This window comes from Uranotaenia lowii, chromosome 2 (assembly GCF_029784155.1).
Source record: "Uranotaenia lowii strain MFRU-FL chromosome 2, ASM2978415v1, whole genome shotgun sequence".
Taxonomy (NCBI): Eukaryota; Metazoa; Arthropoda; class Insecta; order Diptera; family Culicidae; genus Uranotaenia; species Uranotaenia lowii.
Window position 1 is genome coordinate 324,778,459 of NC_073692.1, and position 22,338 is coordinate 324,800,796.

At 34.2% G+C, this 22,338-nt stretch overlaps 3 protein-coding genes across 3 annotated transcripts in view; all 3 read right to left on the minus strand.

Moving 5' to 3' along the window:
• LOC129750008 (protein O-mannosyl-transferase TMTC1-like) overlaps positions 1 to 7,626 on the minus strand; it is an 807,324-nt gene extending 799,698 nt beyond the window's left edge. The window contains exon 1 of the mRNA XM_055745186.1: positions 5,458 to 7,626. The gene's annotated coding sequence lies outside the window, so the exon portion shown is untranslated. The remainder of the gene's footprint in view (positions 1 to 5,457) is intronic.
• Positions 7,627 to 7,666: 40 nt separating this feature from the next.
• On the minus strand, positions 7,667 to 12,210 carry LOC129742933 (uncharacterized). The gene is made up of 4 exons (XM_055734869.1): positions 12,046 to 12,210; positions 11,718 to 11,921; positions 10,600 to 10,844; positions 7,667 to 7,973 (listed from the first exon to the last, which is right to left on the minus strand). The coding sequence occupies exons 1-4, from the start codon at positions 12,124 to 12,126 to the stop codon at positions 7,667 to 7,669; spliced, it is 837 nt and encodes a 278-aa protein (XP_055590844.1). The 5' UTR covers positions 12,127 to 12,210.
• A 75-nt stretch (positions 12,211 to 12,285) lies between these two features.
• LOC129744249 (uncharacterized) lies at positions 12,286 to 17,077 on the minus strand. Its single transcript, XM_055736673.1, has 4 exons — positions 16,928 to 17,077; positions 16,471 to 16,536; positions 16,251 to 16,404; positions 12,286 to 12,360 (listed from the first exon to the last, which is right to left on the minus strand). Exons 1-4 carry the CDS (start codon positions 17,015 to 17,017, stop codon positions 12,302 to 12,304), a joined length of 369 nt encoding a protein of 122 aa, XP_055592648.1. The 5' UTR covers positions 17,018 to 17,077; the 3' UTR covers positions 12,286 to 12,301.
• Between the last annotated feature and the right edge of the window lie 5,261 nt (positions 17,078 to 22,338).

The window sequence follows — 22,338 nt, forward strand, 5'->3', positions numbered from 1 at the left end:
TTTTAAAAATCATATATGGGTCATTCCTTGTCAAGTGTGCACATCGAAAAAAAAAAAATCTTATCGAAAATTCGCCAAACTTGGCCGAAAGACTTTCTGAGGCCTACAAAATAAATCCTCAATTTTTGAGAATGATCCGCCCACCCCTCGTTCCAGGACCCTCCCTTCTTTTTTTCACGATTTCGAAAAATTCATCATTTTTAAAATACTATATCTCCGGACAGAAAAATCATACCAAAATGACAAAATATGCGTTGTGTAGATTTAATTAAAATCTATCAATTGATGTTAATCAATTTGTGAAATAGTGACGTTTTAAACGTCAAAACATAGCTTTAAAAATAAAACGTTATTTTTCGCAAGGAAAGTATATTTTTTTCTTGAAATTAATGATTTCATTGTTTTTTTGAGAAAATTTTACGTAAGAACCAACCAAAATCCCAATATAATATTTCTTGTTTTCGAGATATGAAAGATTTAAGTTGAATTGTATAACAATTATTTACTTGCAGTACTCAGTGGTTTCACTAGAGTGCAACAATCGTCGAAATTTTTAGTCACATCTTTCATGCTTGAACAGATTTTTTGTTTTCATGATTTGTTTTATAACTAAAAAAAAATTTGAAATAACATTTTGAATGAAAGAATATTTTAAATTCCGTGGAGCTTGAAAATGTTTTCATTCCTATTTTTCCACCATCTAAAGAGATTACAGCGTGAAACGAACGAATTCCTTTGATTACCACAGATGCTTCAAACCTTCTAGTCAATGTTATTCTGATTTGAAAGCAACATAAGCAACATTTTGCGAAACAGGATACAAACTCCACTCCCTTGAGGTAAAAAGTCGTGTGTTCTTGAAAAATGTATCCACTGAACATCGCTTATGAAGTTCTTTTCCAATTGAACGCGTTGCTTTTGCCATGCTCGGAAAACTGTAACCGTTAATCACTTTTATGTTCAATATTTCGGCAGATTGTTCTTGTGGAGTAATGACAAGACTAAATTTAAACTTAGCAAAATTCCAAATTTATTTGGCGAAAAGACGAAACGCGGTTCAAATGTACTGTGTGGCACTTTATTGGCTACTGAAGGCAAATTCCTATTCCACTGCCTTTTTTAAAAATACTTCTGACAACGTTATCTACCTAGACTTAAGAACAATAGGCACGAACAACTGGATATTTCAACCGCAATCTTCGATTTTAGAAGTTGTATTCATAACTACTAGCAAGTAGCAGCAAGTGAGCAGTTGCGGCAACAATTCGTTCACAATGGTCAGTGAATCAGTTAAAAAAATGGCTATTGTTCACTGCCACTCGGCGTCAACAAAAACAATCTGCTGTGCTTACTTTGCATATCTAAATAAAGGCTACATACAATGAACAAATGCTGTGCGTCAATAGTCAGTATTGTTAGACCAGTATCGCCATAATTCATGTAAGTTTAGTAGATTATCAACATACGAGCAAATTCTCGACATTTACACATTTTCTGTGAATAAGTTCAACAGTTTTATGGAAAAAAGAACCAAATCCTCACATTAATTCATCCGCAGCATTCGCTAAGGAAGCTCTTGCTTAATGATTTTTATACAGTGTGATAATGAATAAAATTACTATCCAATAGCAAAACTAATTGGAACAAAAAGTGTTACATTATTTTTTAAGCATCTTATCTTTACAAAAATTGGCTGCTCACTAGAAGGTAACATCATTTGTATGCTGATTTTATATTTGATTCGTCCAGAAAATCGTGAATGGGATTGCCAAAAGTTTAAGAGGATACAGTAAGAAAATATTTGATGACAATAAAAATTAAATCTTTCATATCTCGAAAACAAGAAATATTATATTGGGATTTTGGTTGGTTCTTACGTAAAATTTTCTCAAAAAAACAATGAAATCATAAAATTCAAGAAAAAAATATACTTTCCTTGCGAAAAATAACGTTTTATTTTTAAAGCTATGTTTTGACGTTTAAAACGTCACTATTTCACAAAATGATAAACATCAATTGATAGATTTTAACAAATTCTACACAACGCATATTTTGTCATTTTGGTATGATTTTTCAGTCCGGAGATATAGTATTTTAAAAATGATGAATTTTTCGAAATCGTGAAAAAAAGAAGGGAGGGTCCTGGAACGAGGGGTGGGCGGATCATTCTCATAAATTGAGGATTTATTTTGTAGGCCTCAGAAAGTCTTTCGGCCAAGTTTGGCGAATTTTCGATAAGATTTTTTTTTTCGCAGTGCACACTTGACATGGAATGACCCATATATGTTTGAAAAATGTATGGAAAATGGTCAAACACAACAATTTAAAAGCGTGTTATCTCGAAATTTGATTTAATACAAATTTGTTTTGAATTTAGTTAGAGTATATTCATATATATTTTTTCAAATGATATACGTAGACCAAGAAAACCAATCAATTCTTAGAACATGGCTTCTCCAAAATGAGCTTCGCGGGCCACAAGAAGTTGGTCGCGGGCCACATGTGGCGTCCGATTAACGAGTGAGTATTGTATTTGATTTTGAACTGTATCTTTTAATGCGTCGAACTGCAGCAAGGTTTTATATTCGACACATTGACCAACCGTATTGACTGTGCTTACATTCTACAACGTGTTAACATTTATGTACCAACGTGAACACTTCGACAACGTCAGTTTCTTTCAATTCCTCACCACCGTACTGCCTATGGCCAAAACCACCCTATTGACAAGTGTTGTGAAGTTTTTAATTTAGTGTATCATTTGTTTAATTTTAATATGTGCAAACGTCGTTTCAAAATAGGCTTTAGAAGAATTTCCTAGTTTTTAAGTCATCAGTCTGTACGGTAACTAAACCAAAGACGAAATAAATAACAATTGAAAATACAAATGCTGAACTTCCAAAAAAAAATAAAAAAATTAAATAATGAAAAATTATCAATTTTTTTGTTGCTTCCCACTGACAACAAGAGATGTCTTTATTTTCATTCTGAGTATTCCCGTAAGACAAATGTATTTCTTGAATATTTTCTTTTATTTTGAAGATTATTTTGGCACGAGGTTAACATGGATTTTCATGGTTTTTTCATTCACTTTCCAAATATTAAAAGGCATATTTTTAAAGTTAATTATTGTTGAAAACAAACTTGTTCTTTTGTACAAGTACATGAAGCCTGTCCCGACTCAAAACGTATCACGAAAAAAACGCTGTTTAAAAGATAATTGGAAATGTCTTGTTGACAGTGCATTTTTTTTCAATTGGAAATAATGGCATCACTCGAAGGCCGACGATGCTAGTTAATTTATCTTGTCATGATTTAGAAAAATCCTCAATTTTTTCTCAGAAACTACTTAAAATCACGTAATTCGTGCCAAGTTTTGTTATCAAACGTTTTTGGAGCTATTGAAAAAAATTATAAATACAGTCAAAATAGATTTTTAGTAAGTGATCATGAACACAAACGTGTGATGACAGTTTTTAGTAAAATTTCTCTTCTTTGATCAGGGCGCTATGGCATTATTCTATAAAAAATTCAAATGAAAAATGTGTTTCTCCTCCTTTTGACATATTTGATGATATTCCAGCTTTTTAATGATGATACAAAACTTAAATGACATTTTTCTGATTGTGATATGTGCAACTAGAATTTAACTTTGATTTTAGTTTTTCTTCAAGATGAAAATTTACAAATAATAACATTTATGGTTTAAAGTTTTCGCTCCAGCTTTAAAGATCCGATTTAAAACAAAATAGAGTCATTTTGAAATCATCTTAAAGGCAAGCATGTTTTTGTTAACACTGCAAAGTTTTCTGTCAAAGCTGTCAAAATTGTCAAAATTGTCAAAATTGACAAAATTGTCAAAATTGTCAAAATTGTCAAAATTGTCAAAATTGTCAAAATTGTCAAAATTGTCAAAATTGTCAAAATTGTCAAAATTGTCAAAATTGTCAAAATTGTCAAAATTGTCAAAATTGTCAAAATTGTCAAAATTGTCAAAATTGTCAAAATTGTCAAAATTGTCAAAATTGTCAAAATTGTCAAAATTGTCAAAATTGTCAAAATTGTCAAAATTGTCAAAATTGTCAAAATTGTCAAAATTGTCAAAATTGTCAAAATTGTCAAAATTGTCAAAATTGTCAAAATTGTCAAAATTGTCAAAATTGTCAAAATTGTCAAAATTGTCAAAATTGTCAAAATTGTCAAAATTGTCAAAATTGTCAAAATTGTCAAAATTGTCAAAATTGTCAAAATTGTCAAAATTGTCAAAATTGTCAAAATTGTCAAAATTGTCAAAATTGTCAAAATTGTCAAAATTGTCAAAATTGTCAAAATTGTCAAAATTGTCAAAATTGTCAAAATTGTCAAAATTGTCAAAATTGTCAAAATTGTCAAAATTGTCAAAATTGTCAAAATTGTCAAAATTGTCAAAATTGTCAAAATTGTCAAAATTGTCAATATTGTCAAAATTGTGAAAATTGTGAAAATTGTGAAAATTGTGAAAATTGTGAAAATTGTCAAAATTGTCAAAATTATCAAAACTGTCAAAAATAGAAAAAAGCAACTTCATCGAGACACAATTAAGATTTTTTATAAAAATTCCACGTTACATGATTCTTATTAAATTGAAACAATGTAGTTGCATTGCATCTAATTTTGCTAGTTAAAGAATAAATTGGATGAGATTTGGTCAAATCTATTTTTTCAGAACAATCCATCTCTTTCTTATAATGGTTTAGTCGTACGAAAAATATTTGTTTTAAAAAACTTTTTAGGGACTCTACTGTTTAAAAACCAAGATATCTAATCAAAGTCCTTATTGCACAAGTTGAATACCATTGAAGTTAAGCAGTTTAATAAATTTTTCTTAAAAATGTAAAAATTCAGCTTATTGTTAAAGAGAATGTTAACACTAGATTTTTCGAGAAAACGAATGATTCAATGTTCTTCAGTGCAGTCATTGGAAACTAAGTTTAGTTGTCTCACCTTGATCAATTGCTTTGGACTACGATAAATCCACTTAAGATATACAAATCTTTGAACTGACATCTTAATTCCAATAGCATTTTCAATCTTGCTTTCAAAATCGGTCAGCTATGCACTGGCCTTCTAAGAACTCAAGTCAGTATAAATTTCCTCGTTATTTTTCAAGCATTCATTTTCATATACAGACTAACCTCTTTACTCTCTGAATCATTTAAAAAGAATCACAATGTTCAATAATCCAAAATTTATTTTTAAATTTTTCTTAGTCGATTCCTAGAGAATCACTTCAGATTTCGAAGAAAAAAATGAAACCAAATCGACGAAACGCAGCAAAAACTTCCATATATTCCAACCCATTACCTCCAAAGGTTTTCAAATGAATGAAAATCATAACTCAACACCGGCTATGAAAAAAAAACCTCAAGCTCTAAAAGGAGGATGGAAACCAAGAAGCAGAAAAAGCCAAAAAGTTACCTTTTTTATTCAATTTAGTTGACCATCATCTGGAGACACCTTCAACACCTTCTTTGGTCAGAAAGTAGGGTAGCTGTTTTTCCGCCAAACGATGCTTCCGCTACTTTTAACTCAGCAGCACCCTCTCTGGTTTCGCTTTCGTAAAACTTGCTTAATTATTTTATTTTCCTTCTTCAGGGCCCTCCCATCCAATTTTAAGAAGAGGACTATCAAGCAGCACCACTTTTTCTTTGCTTATTTTCCTTGAATTAAACACCCCACAAACTTCCGGCAAAACTTACACAACTTGATTTTTCCCACTAGATAGAGCCTCCTGAAGCCAGGAATGATGCACTTACTTCACTTGGCTTTTGCTTCTTTTTCTACCAATAATTTAACCGCCCCAAAACACACCGTTTCAGAGGGTCCAGGAAATCTTCTTCGCAGCGCACGTGGTCGCTATTATCGGGAAATCTTTCACGCTTCCCCCGATCTTTTTTTGTCGGTCCGTCCTTTCGTCCGGAAGGAAGGATGGAACAACACCAAATAAAAACAACCGGATTGCAAAAATTCACCCTTTTCAGTGGTTTTTGTGGTTGGTTCGCTGCTGTTATGTATTTTTTTAGCGAGGGTGATCTGCTTTTCGTGGGCAATAATATCTACCCCTGCAAAACACGAGGAACTCCTTTTTTTGGTTTTTCAGGCTGCTCGAGTGAATTCTCGTCGGTGTTTTTTCTTCTCCCTTTTCAAGTGTTAAATTCAAACTTAGGCTTCCGCTTGGTTTTCGCGTTTTGGAAAAAGCTGAGAATAGCCCACTTTAACTTGTCCTCTTGAGGGAATTTCGAGTAGCTCTTCGCCCGAAAGACGAAGGAGAGTGTTTTATTTGTTGATTTAAGGTATTCACTTCCTGGTGCTTTCTTAGCGTTTTTGAAATGGGTGGCTCCAGAGAGTATATTCACACGCGATAAAAATCGAAGGGTTGTATACACTCGAGACAGGTTGAGGAGAAAGAAGGGTTGCGAACTTCTATCTTCTTTCTAGGAGTCGCAGGTCAGTAACGTCCAAAGGGTGTTAAAAATAGCTCGGTTGGCACAGATTTGCAAATCACCGCCCCTTTTCCCTGGTGCAGGTGCCTCGAGGGGTGGGCGATTTGACTTTCAAAATAACGTAAACAACGATAAATCTTGTACTCTTCGATACGGAGCACGTCCGGGAGAACGCGTTTCACCTGACTGGATCCTGACTTTGGAAGTCGATGGTGATTGCCGGTCCAGGCCCAGTAGTGTGTGGTAAAGTTTTTGTGAGCTCCAAGCACGAAACGCAACCATCTAAACTAATGGCATTTGAATGGGGTCGAACAGCTAGCCGGGGAAGGTACCGAATTTTGGAAAGAAAAAATGCGAGGCAATTTTCCGACCGGCAGTATGAGGAACGCCGAAGTCAGACATAAAACACTAGAGATCCACCTTTGCACGGGATGGTCACATTTCATCGAATTTTATCGCATTATTCCATCGACGTTTATCGAGGAGACGAGTCTAGAGCCTTTCTGAGCCACCTGAACAAGCTGGAGCCAGTTGTGAACGGATGGAACCCAGACCTGTCAATAAATTTCCCTCTACGATACACTTGGCTGCTCTTATAGTGTTTTGAGTTTACAGTTTCCTCGGAACAAAAAAAAGTATTCAAAACTCTCGCTCTCGATGTGACTGCGATGTGCTTGGTTCCCGTTCTTTTTTTTCTGTTATTTTTGCTCTGTTCCGTTCCGCCTTTTCCCTCAGACTCTCGAAACCGAGCAACTTTTCCTACTGCAGAGGCGAAACACACCCGGAAAAATCACACCACCCATCTGTGTGTTCGTTCCCAGGAAAATTCAGCAGCCAGTATGCGAAACTTTCACCAGAACACAATTCCCCAATCCCAAAATGCTTCGCTGACCAGCTAGAATAACAAAACTCGCGACATTTTACATTTTTTCCATCGACCGAAAAAGAAAAACAAACCCCCGGATGTATGCAGCCCAATTTTAGATCCGCGCCCTTCCTTCAACAGAAGAAAAAAATCCGAGACCTGGTCCAACACCAACCAGTCCCAAAATTCCACCGCAAAACGCAAAAGAAAACCGATTTTCCCGAGTTCAATTCAATCAACCGACGGCGACGCCGATGCAAAAATCGCGTCCAAACCCGATCTCGGTCGGCTTTTGACTGAAAAGGACTGCTCCCAGAGCCTAGGAAGACTCCACCGACAACACGAGACGGCCTTGCATACTTTCGGGGGAAACAACAGGGAAACGATCCGGGAAGCATAGAGACGGAAGGCACGAATACCTTGACGGATACGGTAGTAGAAAACCGGTTTTTCCTCCCGCCCCGGCGAGAGCCGAATGAGTCAAACAACAAACTCCCGGTGGGAGAGTGGCGACCGGAGAAAGAGAGAGCGGGTGTTGTTGCATTTTTGGGGCCACTTCCTGTATTTGTTGTGATGATGATGATGACGGCGACGAGGAAAACTGGTTCACATTTTCCTGTAGCCACCTACAGGAAGGCACCTACTGAGTGGCTAAGCAGGGCTGGAGCTAGGGGATATTTGACACTGTTGGGAGCGTGAGAGGAACCTCGAAAACGATGAGATTAGGAGAGTGAGTTGTTGAGTGATTGTCTTTCACAGAAAATGCATGCGCTGAGTTACCATTTAAATGGGGGGTGTTGGTTTTGCATAGCTCGAGGGTGTTGAAGCGATTGAACATGTGATGAAAAAGTTCTTCCCAAGTTACTATAGATAGGTTCGGATGTCTGTCTGGATAAAACAGAAAGAAGATGCATAAAATTTGGCAATCATAACTTGCCGACATTCGCAATTGTTTTTGCACTAATAAATCAATGTTCTCTCTAATATTGGCTGTTTTGAAGCTGCATTAGGTCGAACAAATAAAAATCTCGAATGATTGAGAAATCACAACTTTGACGTTTTTATATGCACAAGAAACAGCTTGAATTATGACTTTTTATCTTCAAACTCTTATGAAATAAAAAAAACGCTCTTGATATTAAATTGAATTTAGAAGTCTTAGAAAAAGAAACGAATTTGAAAATTGAAAATTCTACCAAAAAACTGACATAAATATATTGCAAAGTGAACAAAAAAAATACAGAAATTAGAAACAAGTGGAAAAAATCTTGTCAAAAATTAGTTTCAAAAAAATATTTCCAGACTTTTGACTACTTTCTACTAACTCAGATGTGTTAATAAAGCGAGTAAATCCTGAAAATAATTATTTTAAATTAGGAGATTATCTTCAAATCTTGTCAATATATATAAAAATGAATGTTTGTCTGTCTGTCTGTTCCCTATAGACTCGGAAACTACTGAACCGATTATCGTCAAAACTGGCATCTGAGGGTTTTTGAGGCCGGGGATGGTTTTTGTAATAGTCAAAACTTCATCCGACTTAAGGAAGGAGAGGCTTCCATACAAAGTTTGTAGTTTTTCTAAACAAATTAAAGTCATGACATCCATTTTCTTGAGATTTGTTTTTCGTCTCTATGGTCGAGGCGTCCCGAGCCAACGTCGCAAAAGGAAAGTAACCCAGGCATCCTACTGATCAGTAGGAATATTTTGGCGCGTATTTCTCAACCAAGCATATTTTCTTTAAGGGGTTTGTTTTTCGTCTCCATGGGCGAGCAAACGTCGTCGCAAGAGGATAGTAACCAAAGCACACTGTTTATTGATAGCTGGAAAATTTAACAATAAGGCGCCTGTTTCTCAAACACGTGGGGCGATATGCAACCTAGATGTGTTTTTTTCTTGCTTATTTGATTTGTACACAGCACGTGGTAATAAATGACGCCTAGATGTGACACGGATTGGTATTTTATCAATCAAATCAAAACCAATTGAAGGATTTGCAAAAATACTTCCATATTTAGTTCGTGTTAATGTAGGTAGCATTCGACTTTTCATTCAAGGAACATAAGAACATGTTCAAACGTTCAACTTTTTCTGTTAAAAAAAATTAAAAAATATGTTTTCTTCTAGAAATTGTTACTTCAACCCAAATACACAACTGAAACGAATTTAGAAATGAAAATGGGAGCTTTTTATTTTAAATAATTCTGAAAAAACCATCGTACTTTTTGCTTACATACCAATTCAAGTACGTACTTAACATGAAAAATGTTTTTGTGTTACATGGCTGCATAAAAGAGACTTTTGATCCGCTTCGTTTTTGAAAAGCGAGACTTTAGAACTGATATTCAACTGGACGAAGAAGAATTTAAGAAAAAAATTTAGTTAACCCTTAATGTGTTAAAAACTATATTCCCTACTGTCAACTTACACGGTGGGGCAAGGGCAAACGTCGAACTTTTAAGAAATTCATCTTCAAAATGATTCAATATGTCGGAAAGACCAGAAGGGGTATTCCGAATGTTGAAACTGCAGCGGATATTGAAAATTCTTAAATGACTTTCTAAATGAAGGTCATTCCCTTTGAACAGCATTCGTTAAAAGTGGAGTAACACCCGAGCAGACTTTTATGGCAAAATTATAGCAAATTTTGCTATCACGCCCTGAGAGCCTAATGTGCTCTCATTATGCTTGACATAAGGTGGTACACAGCAAAAATGAGAGCACAAATTTTCATACATGGTTAGCAAAGTGATACCTAATTTTGCTAAAACTGAGACCATAACTACACCTCGTTCTCCGAGAGCTTGGAGAGCACAATGATGCCAATACAAGGCATCATATAATGATCGATAAAAGCAAAATTTGACATCAATATGCTTTCAAAACTTTTGCAAAACGACAGCAAAACGAGGTATAATTAAAGCCTCAATACAAGCAAAATATGGCATTACTGAGCTATCCGTTTATGATTTTTTTTTCTTTTTTGTTGTATTCCAAATTAAGTCAAACAACATGAGAACAAATTCGGCTGTCAAGACATGATAGCAAAAATTAATATCATTTTGCCGTAAAAGTTTGCTATTCTTACTAGAGTCGCCTTTAGTTATGCAACGTATAAACTGCTACTACTCGCATGACAGTTCCATATTATAAGCAATACCTATTAATATGGGACTATTATGTGAATAGCGGCTGTAAATACTTAAGATAAAATTCTAACTTCAGTTAAATCTTTAAATTTAGGTTGCTTACCAAGTCGTCCAGTTGCGTCGGCAGATTTCGTAGATGGTTTCATTGTCGCATAATGGTCTGAAATGCGCAATCAATCGATCCAAAGATGCCCCAGAGTTGCCTCCAAATGTGTACAGAATCCGTATACTCTGCAGATCAGTGAAATCGGCCAATTTTCGGATGCGATCCAGATCATCGACAAATTCCACTGATAAATGTGTTAAACGTGTCGTCTTAATCGCCTGGTTTTGGTCGACACAGGCATCCTAAAAATTTTAAAAAAATATTAATATATTTAAAAAAAAACTTAAAAACAACAAAAATAAAAATAATTTCAATTGATATTGATACTATCTTTGATTGAAAACTCAATTTCAGTTAAAATCATAAAATACTTTGTAATTTTTCCAAACCTTGAAACAAAAAAATACGCAATTACATAAATCACAACTACACCCATTAAAAATTAGTTAATTACAATTTGAAAACCAAAAAGTTTACCAAAACTTAGTGTCTATACTACTTGTAACTATCCAATTTAGATTTTGATAATTTTCATCTAACCTGACAGCTCGTCGTTTTTGACTTAGTCTGCTTACTTGAATGAAAAGTCAGTAGAAAAACAAAGTACATACCTATGTTCTAGAAATTTAAAACAAAATATATGTCCATTATAAAATATATTCGCATAAGAGTCCCATAAAAAGTGCCGACCATGGAATTAAATTTTATTCAAAGTAAGTTTTAGCGAAAGCTTTGATCACAATTCAAAAATATATTCTAAAACAGGAAACCTTAATTCTCGCTTCATCATATTTCAATATGGGACTTTTATACGAGTAGAGCAAGCTTAGTGAGGGTTAAGTAAGGTAATTGCGTAATTACGATGCTTTTAAGGTGTTAGATATGTGATTTTTTTGAAAATAATTTCACCAACGCACACTTGACTTCGGACTTGAAAATTTTCAACAAAAACAAGAAAAAAATCGAAAATGAAGAAAAAACAATAAAAAAAAACAAAATGAAGGAATCCAATTTTTCGGTTACTTTCTGTTTGTATAAAAAACTGAGTATTATTTCTAATAATTACTTCACTTGACTCTTATGCGAATATTTGAGTCCATTGTAACAGAACTTACCTGAATTTGAGATGGGTCAACCTGATTCGAGTATGCAACGGTCGTCGTAACTTGCCTGACGATACCGTAAAAATTCCTCCCGGACCGAATCCTGCAGAAGCCTACATTCTGTCTTTGCCGAGCAATCCACCACCTTGTAACGGTTAATCTTTCCCAGAAGTAGCACCAGATATTCATTTTCAGCATGCACTGCAGCGAATAGTCCTAAAACATTTTAATTTTCGTTTTTAGATATTCAAGGTTTTTTTTTTGCAGTCAGAAAAGCGTTAAAATATTTTGAAAAATAATAATAATAAAATACGTACAATAAGGGCCAATTATAACTTACCTTGCCAAATTTTGCCAGGCTTCCGAAGTGATATAAAAAGTTCTGGTTCAACCTATCTTTTCCTGCCTGGATATTTCCCATGGAGCGCAACTTGGTTCTCTAAATATTTCCTCTTAAATCGGCACTTTTTCGGTGCCTCCGATCTATACATGACGGGTTTCAACAAACTACTTCCTTCGATGTTTTCCAAAAACTTATGTTCGTTGTACTCGTTGTACTAGAACAGTATTGCAAAGGTGCCAGGTGTTCTGATTTTTCAGGATTTGTCCTGACTTTCGTGAGACCGTCTTGATTTTTCCAAAACGCTGAATTGTCCTGATTATTTTAAAAGGTCTGTAAAATGTCTTGATTTGTCCTGATTTTTAGAAAAATATCTAAACAATGACTGAATTTATAGTTTATTGATGAGAACATCAAACAAATCTGTAATTAAATAGTTTTAATGATGATAATCTTTGGTTAAGATGATAGTTAAGTGATGATTTCGATATAAACTGCAGATTAGCTAAGCTCGCTTCAGTTGCATAATTTCAGGCTTCTTCAATACCTGTATTTCGTCTTCTTGAAGGCGATCTAAGCAGAGCTGCATGTAATTTTCATCAATTAGGTGGTGTCCTGAAAAAAATCCTGATTTTTTTACTTCATAACGCTGTCCTAATATGTGTCAAAACAACCTGGCACCCCTGATTAGGTGGCACCAAAAGAATAACTCTGATTTCTAGCATAACGTCTCGAAAGGGCGAAACTTCCAAATATAAGAGCAAGTTCACTGGTGTTGGGAAAAAGTGGTAGAAATTTTAACACTTACGGCACATTTTGAAAATTTTGCCATGCAAAAACATTTTCAAGATCTTTGGCCTTTTAGTTTTTTTTACAACACGTGTTGTATTTTCGCATGCTGTGATGCAAAAATAGCAATATTTCTATCACATACGGCTGAAATAGAAACAGTGTACAACGTCCCAAGATCTTGAAAACATTTTTGCATGGTAAAATTTTCAAAATGTCAAAATTTCTACCACTTTTTCCCAACACCAGTGAACTTGCTCTAAGCAAATTGATTTAACAATCATTCTGGATAGGTGCGATTAGACTTTACTTAATAGATACTTAAGATTCCAAATATTTTTTTTTATGAAAGTGTCTTATTTAAGCTGAACTAATTGTTCATCGTAACTGAGAGGCTACGTTAAAGTTGATTAATTACAAATTTTGTTTTTCATGTCGTTTAAGAGTTTCAAATAATTGATATAAATAATTTGGGCTAAACTTTCTTTTAATTTTTAATTAGGATTTGATTTGTCATTCGGAATTTAAAGAGCGTTTTTTTCAGCCTTAAAATTTTCAAGTAAGTAGGTCATATCTTATCATTTTTTATGTTCTAATTTATTTATTATATGTTTCATTATTTAAGGGTGATCAGTTATTTATCATGAGCCATGAAAAGGGGCTTAGTATTTCAATCTTAAGTGATAAATTGTGTTTAATGTTTTATTGTAAAGCATAATTTAATGGAATTTTTCTAAAAGATACAAGACAAAACATAAATGGTAAAAACAATACATTACAATACATACTTAAAAAATTAAAATTGTTCAAGATTTCCTCCTTAAAGAGTTGTAAATTACACTCCTCATATGTTTATTTGCTTTCTCTAAAGCCTGCATTACTGCTCCAGCGTCGTCGCGGAAAAACTCTCGCCTGTCTTTCAGACGCTCTGGAAATTTCAATATTCTAATACTCAAATATTATTACAAACAAAAGTTTCATAGTATACCTTTTATGTATTTCACTTTGTCGGCTTCCAGAGGAGTTGTTTGCGGCTGAATCAATGATAACTCGGGTTCAGCTGATTTTTTTATGCCTGTTGGATTATTGGACGGTCGTCCAGAAATGGACCGACCTTTGAATCCTTCTGGCCACAGAGCATTCATAAGAAATTTTATAAACAAATAGTCGCTATCTCCCGCAGCTTCGTTGAATCGTTCAACCTTTCCAACTCAATCCTGTTATCGTCCCCTTTGAACGCCTCATCCGGGTGATCAATCAGTTTTGAGCACAACGCTTTTTGTAGGTTGAAATTTGCTTCCCTGAGGCGTTTAATTTCCTCCTTTTGCTTTGACAATTTCAGCTTCATTTTCTCGGCTTCAGCTTTGCAACTGCAGTCTAATCAAATAGTTAAAAAACGCATGTTAATAATGCTTAACAATGTCAAAGTTGGGAAGAGTCTAAAAAGGCCATTTGGACCAGCTCTTTTAGTACTTGTAAGTTTATCTTGCTTCTTCAATGTAGACTAAAAAGTTTCATAGCTTTGTTCGCAACCTATATGAAAAAAAACATGTCATGTCTGTCCCGTATGAAATATACTCGTGAAGCTCTCCCATATGTCTTTTTTTATAAAATTCTTTCCTCTTATTAATGTTAGTTTCACAAATAATCATTTTAATTACAACTGTCGAAATAGATAAAATAAAGTCATTTGTTTAGTTATTTAAAAAATATTAATTTTCACTAATTTTACAAGTTCAGTTAAGCCTTATGGATAAATTCTATCGAAAAAACTTATTATTTTTAATTTAATTTTAAGCTCATTTAATTCTGTGTTGTTTAAAAAGAAAATGGCCAACTACATAAAAAATATATTTTTATGTTTTTTTTAAAGTTTTTACTTTCTGCTTGGACTACCGTAGAATCTTTGAACTAAAAACGCGCACCTCACCCGCGTGAGTCTTATCGAATAGATTTTGCTCATTATATACACTGCCGGCCAAAAGTTCGAGATCACTCGCTAAAAAACATGCAAATTATATTTTAAAGTGATAAGCAAAAAAAATCAGAATCATCGATGTGAACTTTCATTAAACAATTAATTTCAGGTATTTTTTTATGATTATAACTTTAAAATATAATTTTTGAATGAATTTATGGAAAAACAACAATTCCTAAGCTTTCAAATGAACCCTTCAGATCTCAGTACGATGTTAGATGAGAAAGATATAAATGAGATAAATTTGCATGTTTTCAAAAGAATTATCCCAAACTTTTGGCCGATACTCATCAGTGAATACTCCACACTAAGGGGTGATCCAAAACTTTTGGAGGATAACTTAAGTGTACTTATATTTTATTAATTAAAAGTACATTCTTAAATTTTTGCACAATTTTTTTTGTGTTTTGAGAAGTGAAGAATAAGGATTCTAATGCAACTCAAATTTTGAAATTTGGTCCACCCTATCCCGAAATGATCGGTTTTGAATATTGAGTACGATTTTTTAAAATGTTCTAACTTTGGGTTAAGTTTAAGGTACAAAACTAAAACATTATTTCTGGGCAAAGTACCTTCGAAATAAATATTGCTCAATACTATTCAAATGAGATCAGAAAATTTGCAATATGTCTTAACACGGCAGAGATATGAACGATCAATATTTGCATGTTTTTAGCGGGTGATCCCAAACTTTTGGCCGGCAGTTTATGTTGTGGCACGCAAGAAGATCTGTTGTTTATTAATCAGCATTACCTCAATTTTTATTCAATTTTTTTCTTAAATAGATCAAATTACTAAGCAAAAAACAATAATCGATATTCTACAAAAAATATTTTTTTTTGTAATTTCTTGATTTGAAACGGAAATAATTATCTCAATATCTGTGAAAAAAAAACAGAAAAGATAAAGTAACCGAGTCAACAAAATTCAGAGCCGTTTTTCTTGATTCAATGGTTTTACTTGTGGAAAAGTCTTGTCGGCAGAGACAGTACAGTTTTTGAACTAGTAATTTATTGTTGGAGGGATGAATAACCTCAAGGTTAAAGTCCTGAAACAAACAACAACTACATTGTTGTTGGGTTGGGAAATCTGAGATTTGGCAACCGAAATTAAATCCGATCTAGTGAAACAGTAGAACAAGTGGCTATGAAAACTAGAAAATTATTATTTATGCATCAATATTAAAGAAAATCTAGTGCTGTATGCGCACTAGTGTATGCTTCGCAAGAGTTATATTGACATAACATGTTCATGTGATCATTAAAACATGTTAGCATTAAAAGCTTCCTGAATTGGAACAACCCTTCAACACTAAAAATTTCTGAAGAAGTTTGACGTCGACTTAACTTTGGCAACTACAGAACTGTGTCTTTAAGCAGTACTTTTTAATGCTGAAGTCTGCCACAAAAGTAATTATTTAATAAGTAGTTATAATTACCTTCAATGGCTACAGGAGGCTCGATACAAACAGATTTTTCACAGTCGGAAGAATCGCTTGATTCTGGAAGTGAATCATTTCTCAAATTTTCTCCTTCCGATTCATCTGACGACACGAAAATCGGTTTGGGTGCAATTGCCGCTTCATTTGTAGGCTGAAATGATAACAAAATATTTCGTAGATCAAAAACTTACTTTTTATAATTCATGGTCATTATTACCTCTGCATTATCCGCAACGGAAATAAGCCTTCGTCGTTTCACTATAAAATTGGATGACGTAGTTGGCTGAAAAAACGGTTTCAAAACAGTTTGTTTTTATTAAATCATGATTAAGCTCACTTTGCCTAACATTTTGCGGTTCTCTATAACAGGGGTTCCAGGTGGTTTGAATAAAGATCAGGACACCGCGATGGAAATAACTAAGATGTTTTCAAGACCTCACTAAATTGATGGAAATAACACGCAACTCTGCTTAGATTGCATAAATTCAAGGAGAGAATCCCTGTGCAAAACCACTTCTTCAAACCTACAACATATCATTGTCGCTAATGTTTATCAGAGGATAAGCACCTCAAAAAAATGGAGTAAATTTTTTTTTGCATCTCACCCAACCCAACAACCACCCGAACTCATTCGCTATATTCACCAATTGATGTATTTTTGACGCCATTTTTACCTGCAATTCCGGAATTCCTGCCAGTAAAAAATCCTCGTTTCGACGGAACGCTGTTCTATATACCGCTTTTTTAATACTTTTTCGTGACATAGTGGTTCGTAATAAGCTTTCGAAGTTAATCGCCGTAAATAAATATATGTGCTGCCTTCTTCTATAGAGTAAGTAGAACAATAATGACTTCCGTAACATATCGAAAGGACATACAACACATGATCTTCTTTCTGTGCCAGTTGTTTACTGTGGATTAAGTTTATATTTAAAAAAAAATGAAATGTTGTGTAATAATCTCAACATTTTTTATTTACGTTTAAATAATTTCTAAAAAATATGTATGCCCTTCTATAGAACTATGTTAAGGTTCTAGTCAACACGCTCGAATTTTTATAACCATTTATGTTTCTTAAATAACCATTTTTTGATATTTACTTAAGAACCGCCAATATGGTTATTTTCCAATAATTTTTCCTGAAAGGATTTTAACCATTTTGGTAGTTTTCGAGTATAAACCAGAAAATGGTTGAGTAATTTGCTGTTCTCTGTATCGCCATTTTGAAAGCGGTTTACATTTCAGCTGGACGCCTTTAAAGCAAATTTTTTTCTCCGCATCCTGTTTTCCAATAAATCGGTTCTAGGAATCGTAGAAACATCAAATTTAATGATGGGGAAAGGTAAGTGATTTAAATATTATTCAAGTGATTCGAATTATTCAAGTGGTTATTTCAATTTTCATCATAAACAAAAAAATTTCAGGGTACCGTTTGGATGACGCCGGTTCCATTCCGTTTGAAACACCAACAAAATTGACAAGGACGAGGACTCATTCACCGGTCCAACGCTACAAAAAGAAATGGTTTCAAACAAGTTCAAAAGGGATCGTTTTTCTCACCATCCGGAAGAATCTGGAACGGGCCGGAATGTTCGAAAAAATCTCCCACCGGGCGTGGATGAATGGATCCCCCTCTCGTTAACGGATTGCAAACTATTAATTATGGCATTGGCCATCCGCAGCGCTCGTTGGGGGAACTTCTCTACCGGGTGATTTGGCTGCTTTTAGTATTTGCCCAAACTGCAATATTATAGTAAAAAGCAAACAAAACATTATAATGGGCTATAATTTATTAGTGTAACGTAAAAGAAATGGAATAAATATTCTGACAATTCTTTTTCCCAAATTCTTTCAACAATTGCAATTAATTTTACAAATCACGCAAAACTGCACTTACGGTTAAAAAATAACCATTTTCTAATTGCTATGGTATCTTTCTTACGGTTAAAAAATAACCATATTTCAACTTCTCCCCGAAAAGTCATTTTATGAGTTCTCATGGAAAACTCATAAAATGGCATTTCCTGGGAAAAGGTTAAAAATGGTTATTTTTGAATCGTAAATGGTTTAATAGTTTCTAGCGTGAAGCATCGTTCTATCAACATGGTTCTAGTACCACCTTAGAATGACAATCACTTCGACAGAAAATGTTATATTTTAAGGTGTACCCATCCAAATTGATGACAACTGTATGTGTGGGTAATGACATGTATGCACTGTACAAAATTTTCACATTGAATTAACACAGCAGATGTTATTTATTTTAAAATATTTAGACAGGTCATTTAAGAACTTAGAGAAATTCACCATTGTCCTATATACAAGAAAAAATTAAAAGTACTAATTTTTTTTAAACTTATAGCAAATTCATGGATTCCTATAATCATTGATAAATCCTTCAATGAAATTCATACCTCAAGAAATCAACGAAAACACATCGTTGAATTTCAAGGTTTGTTTTATTTAATTCAGTGGCACATCATTCTATTCGATTTTTTGTTATTCTTTTACATTTAAATCAATGCAAAAGTGAACGTGAAACATCAAGAAACAAAACTGTCTCGAGAAATTTTGTGTTAATTTCTAATATAACACACATCATATTGGTGGTAGAAAACTTCATGGTTTCTCGTTTTAGTTATATTTTCATCTTATTGCAGCTGTCACACGATTTTGTTTTGCCTCGTACGAAGTTGGAAAGTCGGTAGAATGGAGCAAAATATAAACGTTCAATTGAAATCTAGAAAAAGAAGACACCATTATCTAATGAACACTCATGCTGAAAAGAAATACACTCGGATGGTAAAAAATTCAAATCAGAGTATCATAAACTTTTAAAGTATTGTTTATATTATAGCCACCGCGTAAAAAGAGAGCTCTTGGAAATAACTCCACATGCGCAATGCAAAGTCCAGAACCAGGCTGCTCGTATGCCAACATTGATACAAGCAATGATAGAGAAAATTCTAGAACTTCTACATCGAGTTTGGAAAATGAAATTGAAATAGATGAAATCAATGATTTTTCTTTTCAACAAGATTTGGGGAGTTTCGAAAATGCAAATCTTGTAGATAATTTCGATGATAACAGTTTCGATAACGAGCCGAATGACTATTCAGCAATACTCAGCGATGAGGATCTTGGATTTGCCAATCAGGTAATTCAATATTATTGTGTAAATAATTACCACCGTACGCACATTTTTTTGACGTAGAATTACGTCTTACGGCAACACTATAGGGGGGCAAATTGAAATTTGCGATCGAATCTCGCGTCACGAAAAACTCCTCTTTCAAAGACATCCTATCTAAAGGATTATGACGTCATCACCAAGCCAAAACAAAAAAAGAGAAAAAGAAAGAAAACACGGATGCCCCGCCTCTTGATGAGTTTTGATTTTCCATGTATACGAAAAGTATAAAAACAACGGGGCGCCAGCGGCTCGGTTTCAAGTTCTTTTTGCTCGTCGTCGTGTACAGTTCTCCTGCAATTCGATCTGCGTTTGGACCCCACCAGTGGTAATCCAACGCAGATATCGTTTTGCAGTTAGTTTAGTGGAAGCCAGCGAAGCAGAAGGATGGTTCAGCAGCAGACATGAAGATTTAACGGTGCTGGCGACTAGCAGCGGTGGTGGCGACTAGCAGCGGAGGATAACCAGCGGAGTTAATGACATGTTGGCATGACATTTTGACATGACATGTTGGCATGACATGTTGGCATGACATGTTGGCATGACATTTTGACATGACATTTTGACATGACATTTTGACATGACATTTTGACATGACATTTTGACATGACATTTTGACATGACATTTTGACATGACATTTTGACATGACATTTTGACATGACATTTTGACATGACATTTTGACATGACATTTTGACATGACATTTTGACATGACATTTTGACATGACATTTTGACATGACATTTTGACATGACATTTTGACATGACATTTTGACATGACATTTTGACATGACATTTTGACATGACATTTTGACATGACATTTTGACATGACATTTTGACATGACATTTTGACATGACATTTTGACATGACATTTTGACATGACATTTTGACATGACATTTTGGCATGACATGTTGGCATGACATGTTGGCATGACATTTTGACATGACATTTTGACATGACATGTTGGCATGACATGTTGGCAAGACATGTTGGCATGACATTTTGACATGACATTTTGACATGACATTTTTACATTTTGACATGACATTTTGACATGACATTTTGACATGACTTTTTGACATGACATTTTGACATGACATTTTGACATGACTTTTTGACATGACATTTTGACATGACATTTTGACATGACATTTTGACATGACATTTTGACATGACATTTTGACATGACATGTTGGCATGACATTTTGACATGACATTTTGACATGACATTTTGACATGACATTTTGACATGACATTTTGACATGACATTTTGACATGACATTTTAAAACATGACATTTTAAAACATGACATTTTGACATGACATTTTGACATGACATTTTGACATGACATTTTGGCATGACATGTTGGCATGACATGTTGACATGACATGTTGACATGACATGTTGACATGACATGTTGACATGACATTTGGACATGACATGTTGGCATGACATGTTGGCATGACATGTTGGCATGACATGTTGGCATGACATGTTGGCATGACATTTTGACATGACATTTTGACATGACATTTTGACATGACATTTTGACATGACATTTTGACATGACATTTTGACATGACATTTTGACATGACATTTTGACATGACATTTTGACATGACATTTTGACATGACATTTTGACATGACATTTTGACATGACATTTTGACATGACATTTTGACATGACATTTTGACATGACATTTTGACATGACATTTTGACATGACATGTTAGCATGACATGTTGGCATGACATGTTGGCATGACATGTTGGCATGACATGTTGGCATGACATGTTGGCATGACATGTTGGCATGACATGTTGGCATGACATGTTGGCATGACATGTTGGCATGACATGTTGGCATGACATTTTGACATGACATTTTGACATGACATTTTGACATGACATTTTGACATGACATTTTGACATGACATTTTGACATGACATTTTGACATGACATTTTGACATGACATTTTGACATGACATTTTGACATGACATTTTAACATGACATTTTGGCATGACATGTTGGCATGACATTTTGACATGACATTTTGACATGACATGTTGGCATGACATGTTGGCATGACATGTTGGCATGACATGTTGGCATGACATGTTGGCATGACATTTTGACATGACATTTTGACATGACATTTTTACATGACATTTTTACATTTTGACATGACATTTTGACATGACATTTTGACATGACTTTTTGACATGACATTTTGACATGACATTTTGACATGACATTTTGACATGACATTTTGACATGACATTTTGACATGACATTTTGACATGACATGTTGGCATGACATTTTGACATGACATTTTGACATGACATTTTGACATGACATTTTGACATAACATTTTGACATGACATTTTGACATGACATTTTGACATGACATTTTAAAACATGACATTTTAAAACATGACATTTTAAAGCATGACATTTTGACATGACATTTTGACATGACATTTTGACATGACATTTTGGCATGACATGTTGGCATGACATGTTGACATGACATGTTGACATGACATGTTGACATGACATGTTGACATGACATTTTGACATGACATTTGGGCATGACATGTTGGCATGACATGTTGGCATGACATGTTGGCATGACATGTTGGCATGACATTTTGACATGACATTTTGACATGACATTTTGACATGACATTTTGACATGACATTTTGACATGACATTTTGACATGACATTTTGACATGACATTTTGACATGACATTTTGACATGACATTTTGACATGACATTTTGACATGACATGTTGGCATGACATGTTGGCATGACATGTTGGCATGACATTTTGACATGACATTTGTGACATGACATTTTGACATGACATTTTGACATGACATTTTGAC